The 14,564-nt window shown below is 52.5% G+C and overlaps 1 protein-coding gene across 4 annotated transcripts in view; it reads right to left on the reverse strand.

The window, feature by feature from the left end:
- Nucleotides 1-6,080: 6,080 nt before the first annotated feature.
- The window catches only part of ASTN1 (astrotactin 1), a 54,646-nt gene continuing 46,162 nt past the window's right edge, over nucleotides 6,081-14,564 (reverse strand). For 2 of the 4 annotated variants that reach the window (XM_086753388.1, XM_086753387.1), the window contains exon 23: nucleotides 6,081-9,815. In XM_086753388.1, the coding sequence (XP_086609514.1) occupies nucleotides 9,581-9,815 (235 nt within the window). In that variant the 3' untranslated portion in view covers nucleotides 6,081-9,580. Of the gene's footprint in view, nucleotides 9,816-10,255; nucleotides 13,124-14,564 lie in introns of those variants that run through there. The other 2 variants (XM_086753389.1, XM_086753391.1) reach the window with 2 other exon arrangements.

The following is a 14,564-nucleotide window of genomic DNA, read 5'->3' on the forward strand; positions in this document are numbered from 1 at the left end:
CGGCACCATGAGGAGCCTCTCTCGGTCAGGCGAGCACCGGAGGAGCAAAGGGGCAGCAATGGGGGCCGCTGAGGTGCGAGGGGGCAGGAGGTGTAAGGAAGAGTTGGGCAGGGGGATGATGGCTGCACATGGAGGGGACGGCTTGAGGCCACTGAGCAGCCGGCAGGAGGGCAGATGTGTGGTGGTCACCTCCCCATCACTGTGCCCTTCCCTGTGGGCTCCGTCCCGAACCCATCCGGGACACGGGGACCCGGTGTACGCTCGAGGGGCTCAGCCAGGGGTCTGGCACTGCCATGGCCCTGTGCTAGGCTGGGGTCCACGCTGAGAGCCCAGGTGCTGCCACAGACGTTCGTCCTGCTCCAGCATCTGGGTGTCTGTCTTTGCTCTAGATTTTGTCACTATTCACCCCCTCTGCTGTACAGGCTTCTTTTAGCAAGGTCGAGGTAGTTGTGATCTCTCTGCAAATATTTAAACTTAATTATATATATACATATATATAATATATATAAAAATATATATTATATTTTCTTTGCTCTTGATGAAGCTGAGAAAGGATATCCTTTGTCACACACCCATGCTGCTGTGAAGTACAAACCATTGGGAAAAGCACATGTCAGGGCAGGAGGAGCAGGGAATTTCCCCTCCCTTGCTGAGAATGAGCTGGAAGGAGGACAGAGAGAGAGAAGCCAAACCCCCAGGCCTTGCCAGCAGAAAGCTCCCCGGGCAGGTGGCGTGGAGGCAGCGACCTCAAGATGCTCTCAGTATCTTGCAGGCACCAAGTTTTGCCCCTGGGATTTGCCAGTGCTTTGCCTTGCTCTGCTTAGCATCCTAGGTGAGGATTTTGAGATCAAGAAGAAATGCTGCCGTGCCCTTGCATCACCCCAGTGAACACAGCAGATTTGGTGAGCACTGCTGCCCCAACGGGCACTGCAGCCACCCATCGCCCATTGTTTTGGAACCCTCTGGAAAGGGTTATGTGTCCATGGGGATCTCTATGTGGTCAGTAGAAGCAAAGACACGCAACGGTCCCTTCTCTGCCTCACTCCCTCTGGCCACCACGCACCCAACTAGACAAGGGATGTAGTGGGGAACAGTGAGTACCTGTGTGATGCTCTGAACGATGGGTGGTGAGGCAGCCCTGCTTTTCTTTCCCTACATTTCATTTCCAAACATGAGCTTCAACAGTGTTGTCAGAATTTCTGGGAGGAGACCAGACCCTGTCGTGCAGGGAGAGACACGACCCAAACAACCTGTCAGGAGACTTTGAGCATCGTCTTTTCCCATTGAGATTTTCCTTATTACTATCTCTGTGGCCAAGCCCATCACAGTGGACATACAGTCACTGACTTTCATGAGTCTCTTGCTCCTGTAGGCATTTCGTGAAAATCTTCAGACTCACTTCTAGCCCCAAAGAAGCCCAGCTAGAAACTTTGTCCCCCAATAGCTGATTCCCAGAAGCTCGGCTTGGCAGCCTGGACCCAGCCCCATAGAGGCAGCGGGCAGGGAAGGTGCCTGGCACCAGCTGGGGTTTTGTGCTGCAAAGAGGCAGAGAAAAGGGATAGAAAGAGGAGAGCAGAGGAGGGACCACAAAGCAGAAGCACAGACACGCCGGTGCAGCCCCAGGCTGGGACCAAGAAACCCAGGATGGCTGCAGCCTCCCCGCACAGCCGGTGCCGGTGGAGCCAGGCTCCCAGCCAGGGTTTGTCTGGCTCGGGAGCGATGGAGAGAGGGTGACACAGTGTGGAGAGACCGGGGATTTTTCAAGGCATCCTTTGCCTTTCGCGAGTTCTCCTCTCCCTCTTTTTGTCAGGCACCTCCTAAAGTCATGTTTGGCTGGAGGACAGGGGTGGAGGCAGAGGAACCTGGACATCCCATCGGCGTCCAGGCAGGAGATGCCTTGTCCTAGGCAGGGATGTGGGGCTGGGACAATGGGCCCCAGCATCTCTTGCAGCACAGACACGTTGAAATTTCTGTTCCCCTTATGCACAGGTGACACCCAAATGCAATGTCGGTTTGTCAGAGAGCTGCAATTTTAAACAGAGATACATTTTTACACTCAAAAAAACCCACCACAAACCAACAACAACAAACCAGGGACATTTAAAAAAAAAAAAAACAAAAAGAAACCAACCCTTTGAGACCCCTCTGGCCCCGAAGCCTATCAGAAGGTGCACCTTGGGCAACCCATCCTGCTTCACCAGCACAGGGAAGGGGAAATTCAGGGTCCCCCAGCCAGTCGGGACAGTGGGGACATAGGATGAGGATGACAGGCAGAGGGAGACAGGAGAATTTCAAGTCCCAGCATCTTGCAATGCCAAACCCTTCCCTGCCTGGTGTCAGTGTTACCTGGATGCCTATGGGTTTAGATGCCAAATTTTTACCCTTTACCATGAAAATTCTGGTCTCAGCAATGGGTTGTCTGGGCTCACCAGTGGGCCAGGGAAGGGACCATGCCCCTCAGACAGGGGAACCAGAGGCGCTGGCTTGGCTGATCAGAGATTTGTGCTTCTCTTGAACAGATAGCTTCTACGTATGGAAATAGTTCTTCTATAGCGACACTGAGCGGTTTTTGTCCCCTTTAGGGTTTTATTCACAACAGAGGCTGCTGCTATTTTTATTTTTTTGTATTTGATAATTATTTTTTATAAAAATCTATGAAAAATAAATAATCTTCTCATCCTCTACCTCTTTTGCCTCCTTGCTTCACCCAAGGTGGGGGCCGGGCTGGGGGAGAGAGGTGGTTCGGCTGCTCCCAGCACCCTCAGACCCACATGCCCGCCTCTGCCCCAAACTATGGACTCTCCCAGCGCTGTCCCAGCCCACTGCAAGAGCTCCTTTGGGTTTTGGGGATGACGACAACGACACACCTCCAACACCCTCCCTGTTCAAGGCTGCCCGCCCCAGGCAGCTTTTGCTGTGCCACCAGCTTTGAGGACACTTTTGCAGATGGTCTTCAGCTGGTTATGCCACAAACTGGTCCATTGCTGATCACACTTTTTGTAATTAATCCACCTTAAAGGTAGGGAAAATATTTGTGTGCATGTCTGTGTGTTCACATTACCTTACAGGGGACAGAGAGCAGAGGGTGGCTCACACTACAGCCACAGACATGGGATCCCATGTGGCAGCCTGGCAAGAGAGTTAAAACCAAACACAATCAAAAAAGTTGACGTGACAGGGACTCGGGCGAGCTGATGCCATAGTACCAGCTGAACTGTCTCTCATGGACGTCTCCAAATCCCACAAACATCCTATGTCACCAAGGCAGGGCACATCCACAGGGCCCTCGTGGGTTAGGACTTTGCTTTGAAGATGCCCGCAGCTGCCCTGCTCTGCCCTCTCGGCCCAATCAGTGTTCCTGGTGCTCTGGAAAAGGGGATTTGCTGCAGTCAATGAAGCAACTCAGTCCGTGGAGCCTGCTGCAGCCACAGCCCCGCACGCCCCCCAGCCATACCTGCACATCCCCTTGGGACCAGGGGTGCCCGGAGCATCTGGGCCAGGTTCGAAAGTCCCACCACCCCCTGCACTGGAAGCCTGTCATACTGGCAGCACAAGGAGGGACAGCAGGAGGCTGGGGGTCAGCACCTCCCCAGGAGGCTTTTCCTGTTCCAATTCCTAATGCCTCCTAGTTTACAGGGTCTCCCGTGGTGCTGGGTACGGAGCCACCAAGCTGCGACGGCCTGCACTGGCCACAGCTGGTGGTCACACCTGAAGGACCAGCCTGCCCTATGGTCACTTTCTCAGGGCCCATGGGGTGGTTTACTGGGAGGAAATACTGCTTTCTACAGACTTTGGGGAAAGGGGATTACTGGGTTTTTCTTCCCACTGCTACCTTTTCCACTGTTCAGGTTCTTTTTGGTGTATATTTTACAGGAAATTTTCCCCCCCTTTTTTAAGATAGTTTCAACCGAGCAAATAAAAGGGCCCTGGAAAAAGTCAGGTTGGTTTCCATGAGCAGAACAAGAAAACACAAATGGCAGCTAACAAAATGCAGGCTGCATTTCCGATGGACCAGCGCTGGGGCCATTTCAAGCCTCTCCCCCGCATCAGACAGGGGCAAGATGGTCCCGTAAGGAGCCCCTTTGCTGTTCCGCAGCTCAGTGGCATGATTTGGGAAGGCCAAATCTGCGCTAAGAGCTATTTCTCTTCCCTTCGGCATGCACCTCGCTCGCAAGCGGGTGGAGAAGGTGAGTCACGGCTGAGCAAGCGGAAAGACTGGAAAGGACTGAAAAACACAAGCGCCTGCAGCGGGTTGGGGGCTGGGGGGCAGTGCTGGACCCCGGAGAACAATTGCTGGAGGCCCCAGCAAGCCCTTGGTCCTTCCGGTTGCCTGAAGAAGGCACAGGGGCATGTGAGCAGGGCTGCCTCCAGTGCTGGCCCTTGCCCCACATCCAGGGGGTCGGGGCTAGTATGGGGATGCCCAAAATCTGAAGGGACTATATTCCTACTGGGGACAGTCAGCTCATCCTGAGTGTCCCTCTTGCATTTAAATCAAAAAGGGCAGCTGTCTATGGCAGTAGCCAAGTGACGAGCTGTTCTCCTACCCCATCCCCTCCTTTCTGCCAAACACCCAGCCTCAAGGCAAGAGAGGCCAATGCCCACGTCCCCAAGACAAAGGGGACATGTGGTTGAGCAGGGTGGTGGCTGTTTCAGCAACACAAAGTGGATTTGAAAAGCTTTATCAGCCGTTAAGATGGAGGAGTTCATGTAGTCAGTCGTTAAGAAACGAGGCAGCCACCATGGGGACACGGTGCCTTGCGTGCGGGCTCCAGCAGTGCCGCGTCGCTCACACCTGTGCTGAAATGCAGCAATCCCTGCTGATACCTGCTTTCTGAGGATCAACAGGGACTTCTGGCCAACAGCAGCCCTTCCAACAGGCACACACATTACCAAACCCTTCCTAAATTGTGGTGATGACGCGTCCCTTACAGTCCACTTCGCCCTTTCTTTTTGGGGTGGCTTTCTCCAAACCCCCATCTTTTGCAGGCCAGATGACCCCCAAGGAGATTTTGCTCTGGTGAAGGTGTGATGAGCCAGTTGTGCCGAGATCTTCTGCCACAGCAGCTTGGGCTTGTGACCCCGCACCCCTGCTGCCACACGGCCCCTCTCCTCCTCCTCCTCCTCCTCCTGACGTCTTGTTCCACAGCCATGGGTTATTCTGCAGTGAGACGGCGGCAGCCACAGCACTTAACTGCATGGAAAATAGCAGAAGGAAAGTACTGGGTGTATTTTTAGCTTATTTTCCTGCAATTTAGCAGTGGGAAGAGAAAAAAAAAATCAAGTTGTTCCATGAGACTTAATGGAGTCTGGTTTCCTATGGATTCGTGCGCTATAGCCCCTAAAATCCCCCTCTCCCATGTCCTCCCAAGCATCCCGTCTGCCCGCCCGCAGCAATTTCCACCTGTCCCCGGGTCCCCACCCATGTGGCAGGGTGAGTGGCAAGGCACACCGGGCTTGGCCAAGGGGTGAGCCCCAGCAAGTGCTGACAGCCTGAGCTCTGGACACAACACTGAACTGCAAGTGGCTTTGAAGGCATCCTTTGCAGCTCTCACCTCTGCTCAGACACTGATTTTCACATCATTTGTAGGACATTAATATTCATGATGCCACTAGTCCTCTGTTAAAAATCTGCCAGATGGACCAGGAAGTTCTCAGGTGGGGCTGACCACCAGATAGCACCATCCTACCCACCTTATATCCTAAAAAAACAGGCTAGAAGGAGCTGGCTTGGAGTCTGCTCCCAAATTCCCAGCATATGTGGAGGCTTGCAAAGCAAGGACTGAGTGCCCCTTCCAAAGGCTATGCAAACACCGCCCTTCCCCTAAAACCCAAAGGTGCCTGCAGGCATCTGCACCCTCCTACGCCCGGCAGAGCAGGTAGGCGAGGCGCAGGACACGGCTCCGGCTGTGTGCACTGAGTAGTTTGGGACTTGGCTAAGCCAGGGGTCAGCCAGGCTAATGCTAAACTTGTGTGAAGACGCACCCAGGCTCAAAGGCTGGGAGTGTTTCATCCGCTACCAAAAGATGACATCAACTGGACCAAAATTACAAACAAACACTCCAGTTTGCCAGAGCCACGGATTACTAACAGGTCCGTTTAATAGTCAGTTAAACTATCATCTGGAGTTTTACATAGTGTTACAATGACTTTTGTTGTTGCTGTTGTTTAAAATCTTTTTTTTTTTTTTTTAAGTAATCCAGAAGGATTTTGTGTTTCTTGCCATGTAGCTATCTCACCCTAAAGCACCCTACTTTCAACCTACAGTAGTAAAACGTCACATTAGAGTTTTAATAGAACATCAAGGAACATGAATTGTAGCCATCTTTGTAAAGAAAAGGACCAAACCATCTTTATATGTTAAATAACTCCACAACAAGTAAAAGGCAGTAATGCTATTACAGGGGTACGGGTGCAGCAAAGAAAAGATAATGACCCAGAGGTTCATCTCAGGTGAATGATCGCTCATTAATTCAGAAATAAAACAAGAAGAGAGGGCAGGGTGCCAAGGGAGGTTGCGGAAACAGACTGAAAACAGTGTCTTCTCCAGCTGTGGTTGGCAGCATGGAAGAACCCGGAGCCCAAGAGAGCAAATACTGTGCAGACCCAACAGGAGGACCCCGCAGCAGACATGGGAAGGTGTCACCTCTGCAGGGAAGGGCACACCTCAAGGCTTGCCCACAGCTGTTTTGGGTGAGCAAGCCCCACGCAACACATCTCACCACGGCCAGGACTGCAACCATGGTGCAGACCTCCGCTCCAGTCTGGGCCTAGTCACAGCAGGCTGCTGGCACTTATCTGAGATGGGCTCATGTGTTTATTGAGGGATTTTTGGCAAGAAAATCCAAGTTTGGGCAAAATTCTGAGTTGCAAAGCCACAGCAAGGAAACGAAGAAGGAAGCCTTCACAAAGCCAGGGCCATCATGAAAACAGCCCCACAGACAGGCCATGCTGGCAGGACCTGACGGCACAGTGAGCGCGGCAACGCCGCGGCAGTCAACCAAGCGGAGCACAGCCCCACCAGCAGACTGCGTGGTCCATCTCAGGACAGGGGTGCCAAGTTCTGTCCAGCTGTGCAAGAGTGCTGCCAAAGAACCTTGGATGGGTGGCTTTCCCCTCACCCTCCAGCACGGTCCATCTCCCAGCCCATGGGGAAGCTGGGGCTGAGGGAGTAGAGTCCGGCCCAGCCGGTTGATGCCGATGTGGGGTTTTGGTTGACCACACAAGGGCTTTGAAACATGAGTGCAGAAGCAGAACAAAAATATCTGCAGAGGCCCAGCACAAATCTTGGGGACGAATGAAAAAGTAACGTAGGCAGGTGTGAATGTGTGGGGCATCCGGGGTTTTCCTGGCAGCGCCACGGCGAGTGGCTGGCAGACTGCCCCACTCTCGTCCTTCCCACTGCAACTAGCAGGCAATAAGAGAGGAGTCTGCTACCCAAAGGAAAACAGTCTGCGTTTCATATAAAGGCCACGTAAGCGGTATTACTTGGCAAGCAACCAACTTGCGTCTGGGCCAGAGCAGCCTTCGTTCAAGCATCCCTCCGAGGTGTTGAGCGGAGGTGCCCTTTGCCCATCCCTGGATGGCTGCCCTGCTGGAAGTTAAAATTTGTCTTAGCATCTGCTGGGAGAAGCAAGACGATAAACCAAAGTGTCTTGGCCAAGACTGCCCATGGCTGAAAGGAAAAGGAGCAATGGCTCAGTAGGGATCACCAGCCTGCGTGTACCTGCGCACAGAGACAGCGCTGGTCTTGCTCTGAGCCCCAAGCACTTGGCAGCATCAGGCACACCAAAATATAAGCAGAAACATGTAAGAAAAAGCCAAAAGGATCCAGCAGACTTCCTTCTTGCAAAGAGCAGGTGTTTGCCTGGTGACCCCTGCGAGACACATTGATTAGAGAAACGACACAGGGATGCCCAGGTGATAGTGACTGCTGGTGGCTGCTTCCAGCAGCTCCCCGGTCCAGGCCAGCTGCCCCTGGAGGAGAGGTCTGCCCACGAGAAGGGAAGAGCAAAGCACTGTGTGGTCCTGCAGCAAGATACTGAACTGCTGATGAGTAAATACTGTATTGCAGCGCTGTCAGCTGTGACCGGCTGCGGACCACAGCCGCCTCCCTCTCAGCACCACGCAAACACTCGAGCCGTGTCCTTGGCAGGTAGGAGGAGAAATGAGGCAGAAAATCATAAGAGACAGGCTGAAGATTGCGCCTGCCAAGACTGAAAAAATGAAAAGGAAATTTCTCTCTGAAGAAGCCTTGTAAAAATCCCGCTGTGGGGCTCCTGGCTTGCCCAGATCAAAGGTGCACAGCTGGCACATCCAGAGATGCCTCCTCTGCAAACCAGGCCGGAAGCTGAAGCTGAAGCTGAATGGAAGCTGTTTGCTGCCTCCAGAACTGTCAGTGGTAACAGGGTTTTGGAGAACAGTTTGCTCTGAACCAAGCCCAGTGTCCCAGGACACCCCCAGTTCTCTGGTTTGAAAAAAAAAAAAAAAAAAAAAAAAAGTCACCCATGAGAGCTGCGGATGTGATCCTGAACACAGATAAGACACACCACATCACTGAGCCCTCTCTGGGACCAGGACCTCCGGGACCATCCTGCACCACTGCGTCGGGGTACACTACGCCCCGCTCCCCTTGCCACGCAGAGCCCGGGCTATGCCACAGCTACATGGCAGCTGGTGCAGAAGGCAGCCTCATCCGTGCCCTCTCGTGCTGCTCTCTTGGCTGGGGCTCTCCTCAGCAGTAGTTTGACATTGCTTCCAAGTCTTTATTTTGAAGGGATGTATAAGTTGACTTCCTAGGAATGTGGTCCCACAAGAAGAAAACTCACAATGTCCAACTGACCACTGGCCCTGAGGCCAAGCTGCCTTTGCTCTGGAGGACTCTGCATCTTGGAGCAGACGTGGGCTTTGGCCATGACAGAAGAACCTGAGGAGATGGGCTTTCACCAATGCTCCTCTCTCCTCAACCCAGCTGGTGACACCATGCCAGGCCTGCCCTGTACTGGCACCATCGCTCGGCCAGGTCTCATCCAGACCTCACACTTTACAATTGTGGGGAGAAAAAAAAAAAAAAAAAAAAAAAAAAAAAAAATCCCAACCCAGTGGCTGGTTTTGCTCAGCCATAACCATTAGCATCTCAACATGACCTGCATACCCTACTTCCATTTTCCCAACCCTGCATCACCTGCTCTCCTGTCCTAGCAATGTCAGCGTGTTTCTCCTGTGATCAGTGTCCCGCACCCTCAGGGACAGTTCTCAAAGCCAGGGCAGGGATGGGGCAGGAGAGGGCTGTGCCTTCCCAATCTGCTCTCTCCATCGATGCTGAGGAACCTCGTGGCAAAATGAATAAAACAAATCCAAGAAAACTGGGTCCCACAAGACTTCTAACTAGAAAGGCTTTTGGCCAAGTCAAAGGAGAAACTAATACTGAGTCAGTCCTGCACAGAGCAGCTGGTTTCACTCCCCGGTCCAAATTTTTGCCTCCAGAAACATCAGCGACACCCTTCCCTCCCCATGGGTCCATCTACAAAACCCTCACGAATGCTCGTGGGAAGGCCAGCGTGAGAGTGGGCGCCTGCAACCCTCAGTAGTCCTTGTCACCATAGTCATTGTAAAGGACACTCAGCGTCTGCTCCTCGCATGTCTTCTTGAGGTCCCGGCTGAGCTCCAACCAGTCGAGCCCATAGGGCTTGATCTCGCTGTAGCGGCAGGCGAGGTACTTGAGGGACGAGCGCTGGAGGCTGATCTTGGGCTCTTGCAGGAGGCCGTTGCACCAGCTGCTGAGGTCCCCCAGCTGTGAGAGGATGAGGCCAGCCTTCCTGCAGTGAGGGTGGGCAAGGGGAGATGCCGGGGCGGACAGACAGCAAGAGGGCGGCAGAGGTGATGGAGACACCATGGTGGGGATGGTGGGAAGGGCAGGAGGAGTGTATGAGAAGAGAAAAGCAAAGTTGGTTAAGGACACTGTGGGAGCTCCTGGAGGGAGAAGAGATAACGCAAGAGTCAGGCAGTGTAGAGAGCAGCTGAGTGGAGCCTGATGCTGTCAGGATGAGGAGGGACGGTGGGGCTGGGGGGACACATCAGCCCCATGGCAGCACTGCAAACCTAAATGCATGTGAGAACAGCCCCTACCTGGGTCAGAGAAGCCCATGAGGGCACCCAGAGGTGCTGGACCTGCTGCACTGGTCTTACGACTCACCTTGCACTTCCCTGCCCTGTTTCCCCCATCATCTTTCACTTCATATCATCCTCACAACAAAGCTAGGTTTTCTGAGGGTTTATTGAGGGTTTATTTATTATTTATAAATATTATTTATTACACAGTCACAGGTGTAGCCGTGAAGCCCCCAGTACCCCTTGGGATGGACATCATCAACGACTCAAATGGCATCACCGGTCACTGCTGCTACTGGACGTCAGGTATAACAGGATGGGAAAGTGGGAGCAAAGAGCACTGCAGGCAGCAATGGAGAAGAAACGCACCGTACTGGGAGCCAGCATGCCGAGATATCACTGAGCATGAAGGAGATTTAGGAAAAAAACCTGCTCAAAAAATCATGCCTGGCTTGTGGAAGGCTGAAGGTGAGATAAAAATTATGATCCTCATAAGATGCAATATCACAGGATATAAGTACAATGAGTGACACCCCGGTACATGGCTTGTAATGTTTAGTAACAGCTTAGGAAACGTGTCCCACGGGACAGCGTGCAAACGAGAGGGAATATACTGAGGCATACAAAGAACGTTCAATCCAAAAAGCTCTGAGAGAGCAGGGGATGTGATGGAGCTCCCCAGTTCTTTGCATGTGCATTTTGCATCTTCCAATTGCAGAGAGCAAACCAAGGAAAGGCACGTCGCGGCAGCAGCACTTCGTAAAGAGCCGCAACCCAGCTAAGGAAGCCAGGAGAGAAGGTCAGGCGGCAGAGGGAGAGGAGGTCCAGCAGGAAGCCATCTTCTGCAGGAGACAAACACGCAGCACCCCCAGCGCAACACAACCTCGGTGCACGCTTGTTCTGGTAAGGGGAAGGTGCTAAGTTACTGACCCCACATGTCGGATGAGATATTGGAAGAGCGCAGAGGATCCTGGCCAAATATGACCTAAATTGTGCTCTCTTCTTTTTACATTTTTCCTCTTAAAAGTGTGCTTCTAATGCTTTTATCAAGAAAAAACAGTTTGTTCAGATAAAGCACATTATGTTCATTTTAAACTTGTCTAGCACTTTGGGTGATCTCCAGGGAATCTGGAAATGCAGAGGTAATGGATTCAAATGAGGCGTCTTGAAGGTGAGTATCGCATGTGCCTGGAAACCCAGACAAAAGTTTAAGAGTCTCAAGAGTTGGGATAAGTTTCCTACCCAGCTTCAAGGTCAGCCGGTGGGTTAGTACAGACAGGGAAGAGAAGATACATCCCCTTGGTAGCTTTAACTCAGCATCTGTTCAGCACAGAACAGGCATCAGAGGCACAGATAGTGATGCCAGGGGGAAAAACCCCTCTGTCACATTCTTACTTGGATAAGCAGGGACTGTGTGTGGAACACATGGCTGGTCTGACAGCTGAAGGGTATGTGTACCAACCATGGAGGAATATCCACAGTCCTTCCACACCTTCCTCCAGGCCAAGTGCACCACGGAAGAGCTGCTTGGAGAGGAATTAATTTACGCTAGACTAAATCAGAGCCAACTTTGGCTTTCCTGGAGAGGAAACCCTCAAGAGGTCCATCACAGAGGTGACTGCAGCTGTAAGGGGTCAGTCTGGAGTCACCAAGAGGCTGTCCAGCTCTGCAGCCATGTGACACCTGTAGCCCTGAGGCTCACGTCCAGAGTACAGCAGGGAGGTGAGGGTGCTTAGCATGGTGCTGGCTCTGGAGATAGCCAGCCCAGCCGGCCAGGTCTTCCAGCCATGAGAAGGTAGCCAACCTCTCACTTGTCTTTGTCCCCACATCTAGACACCTAAGCAAGGTGCTGTGACTGCCTCTGTTCCTCCAGCACCACAGGTCCCCTAACAGGAATGTTGAATGTGATCCCACAGATTTTGGCTTAAAGCCCATAGACACCACCAGCCTTCACATCAAATCCTGTTTTCACTTAGTAGCTGCTAGAAAACGACTTGCCTTTCCCTCCATTTCTTCTCCCTATGCAAAGTCCAGGGCTCTCCGCAGCCCTTCTCAGACTGGGCAGCAGCGACGCGCTTTCATAACCCCAGACAAGTTATCTGCACACACCCCCGCTTCCCGCGGTCCAGCAGCCAGCATCGCCGGGAAGGGAGATGAGTGCGCCCCAGGCGAGCAGAGCCAGCAGTCGGCATGGCCGCATGGAGGAGGAGGGACGTGGTAGAGTCAGTCGCGTGGGTCCGCATCCAGGACTTCAAAGGAGCATCAGCAACACTCAAACACTCTGTCTGCTGGCTAAATAATGTCATCTGCAAGTGATTTGTCCTGTCACCACCAGTCTGGATGCTTCGCCCTCGCAGACGATCAAACAAGAGGTCTGCTTTCCAAGATTTGTCATCACCAGAACCCACTGCAGCTGCCTAAATGTCTCCTTCTAAGTAGATCACGCTGCAAACACTTCATCAGCAACTTGCGTCATCCCATCCTAAGCACTCCAGCATTTCCAGAGGCTGGAATTAACCCTCTGGCTCATAGATTCACGCAGCAAAATGGAAACAGTGGCATTTCTGGCTGCTCCATGCCAATGCACCCCTGCCTCGTGGGGCTCAAGGAGGCAGCTTCCACCCCACGTTCTGGCTGGTCCTTGGTCTCCTCACTGAGGCAGCGGGCAGTGACGGTAACATTCAGCCTTGGTGATGGCAGTGCCTGTGTGATGACTTCAGCCTGTCACGTAAGGAATTTTATGTACTCCTCATGCAAACCATCACAACGGATGTCAGATGGTCTGCACAAACCAGGGCTGGATTTCACATCTGGAAATGGAGACAAAGCGGCATCACCGCAGCTGGGCTCGACACGAAGGTGAGACGTAAGTCCAAGCCTGCTGATCCCACTCGGTGTCATGGGAACGAAGCAACCCTGGGCAGAGGAGGTGGTGGGAGCCTCAGCCTTAACAAGATTCCACGCGCTGGGATGTTGCTACTGCGCTTGGAGGCTGTGTCTCAAAGAGCTCACTTTTCTTAGAAGATAAATGGGAAAAGGAGAAAGAGGAAAGATCTCAGCTTTGCCCCAGGGGTGGAGGAAGTCTTAGAAATTTCCCACCAAAGCTGACCTAGGAGACATGCCTAAGTGCAAGACAGCCATCAGCTATTTGCTGAGCCTTTCTGACCACCTAGCAGAGGTCTGGAGCACAGAGAAGTACGTGGAGGATCCCCAGTCCTCTGCCAGAAATCGAAAAGTGATCACCTGGAGAAGCAGGGCTGGAAGACACCTAGTGGCGAGATGAGCTGGGAGGTGTGGGGCAAGGAGTAAGGTGCAGGCCACGCATTTCATAGATAGGAGCTGTTGCTGATGTGCATTTGAAGTAGTCCTGCTTTCTGGATGGGTTCAAGGCTCTGGCTCTTTGGAGGCCAGATGCTATGAAACACCACTGCAGCCCACACAATCTCCCAGCCCAGCTTGCTAAACTGACTGGAAACATCCATGTTACTGGGAAACCACACAGACAAAAGCAGATATAGAAGGACATGGGGAGAAGGGAACATCTGTCTGCCTCTGCAAGCCCAGGGCATGAGGCACCCCATCCCCAGGAAGCTGGAGGGGCTGCAGTGACCTGGAGGAGCCTGGGAAGAAGACATAGTGCTCACTCAGGCGTGAAGGAACTGTTTCAGCCAGGAAGAGCTCAGGGAAACATCCTCCAAAACCTGCTGTGGCAGCTTAGCACTGCCTGGGCACCAAAACCACTCAGATCCCTGAGATCACCCCACACAACCACAGACATGGATAAAAACGGAGGGAAAATGTGCAATTCAGACCCAAAGTCAATCCACTGCCTGCTTTGGACCACAAGTGACAGTGAGTTCAACACACAGAGATGCATTCAACTCAAGCCAAAGCCCAGGAAAAGGAAAAAAGCCAAGTCTGTGTGTTTGCACGCACTTCATCCATCAGCTTCCACAACCAAGATCTTCTGTGTCACCTTCTCCAGCAGGCTTGAAGGTACAACCACCTCCTTGCACCTTCTTCCCTCTATTAGTGCCCAGGGCCCTGCTCTAGCAACACGCTCCGATCACACTCCCTCTCCTTCTCACCCGCAACAACCTCCATTCCTCAAAGGCACATTATTTTTAGAAGATCTGCCTTTTCACCTGTGGCAGCAGCTACTGAGGGAAAAATAGAATCCCATCCCTTTCCCATCCTGCATAGCCTGAATGGACTAGGCTAAACTCCATAGGCATTACAGGGCTGGTGGGACAGACAAGGATGATGGGCTGACAGTGGTCTACCCCCTTCCACCTTGTCCTGTGTTCATGGTCCTTCAAGGGAGATGGCTAGACCCCAAACATATGCACAGCATCCAGCAAAATAGGAACCCCACTGTGAGACTCTAAGCTTTATCATCACATTCATGAGATTTGCCAGAGAGCCACCTTCCTGGTGACTAACATCTACGAGGGATA

This window comes from Chlamydotis macqueenii, chromosome 8 (genome assembly GCF_036417535.1).
Source record: "Chlamydotis macqueenii isolate bChlMac1 chromosome 8, bChlMac1.mat, whole genome shotgun sequence".
Taxonomy (NCBI): Eukaryota; Metazoa; Chordata; class Aves; order Otidiformes; family Otididae; genus Chlamydotis; species Chlamydotis macqueenii.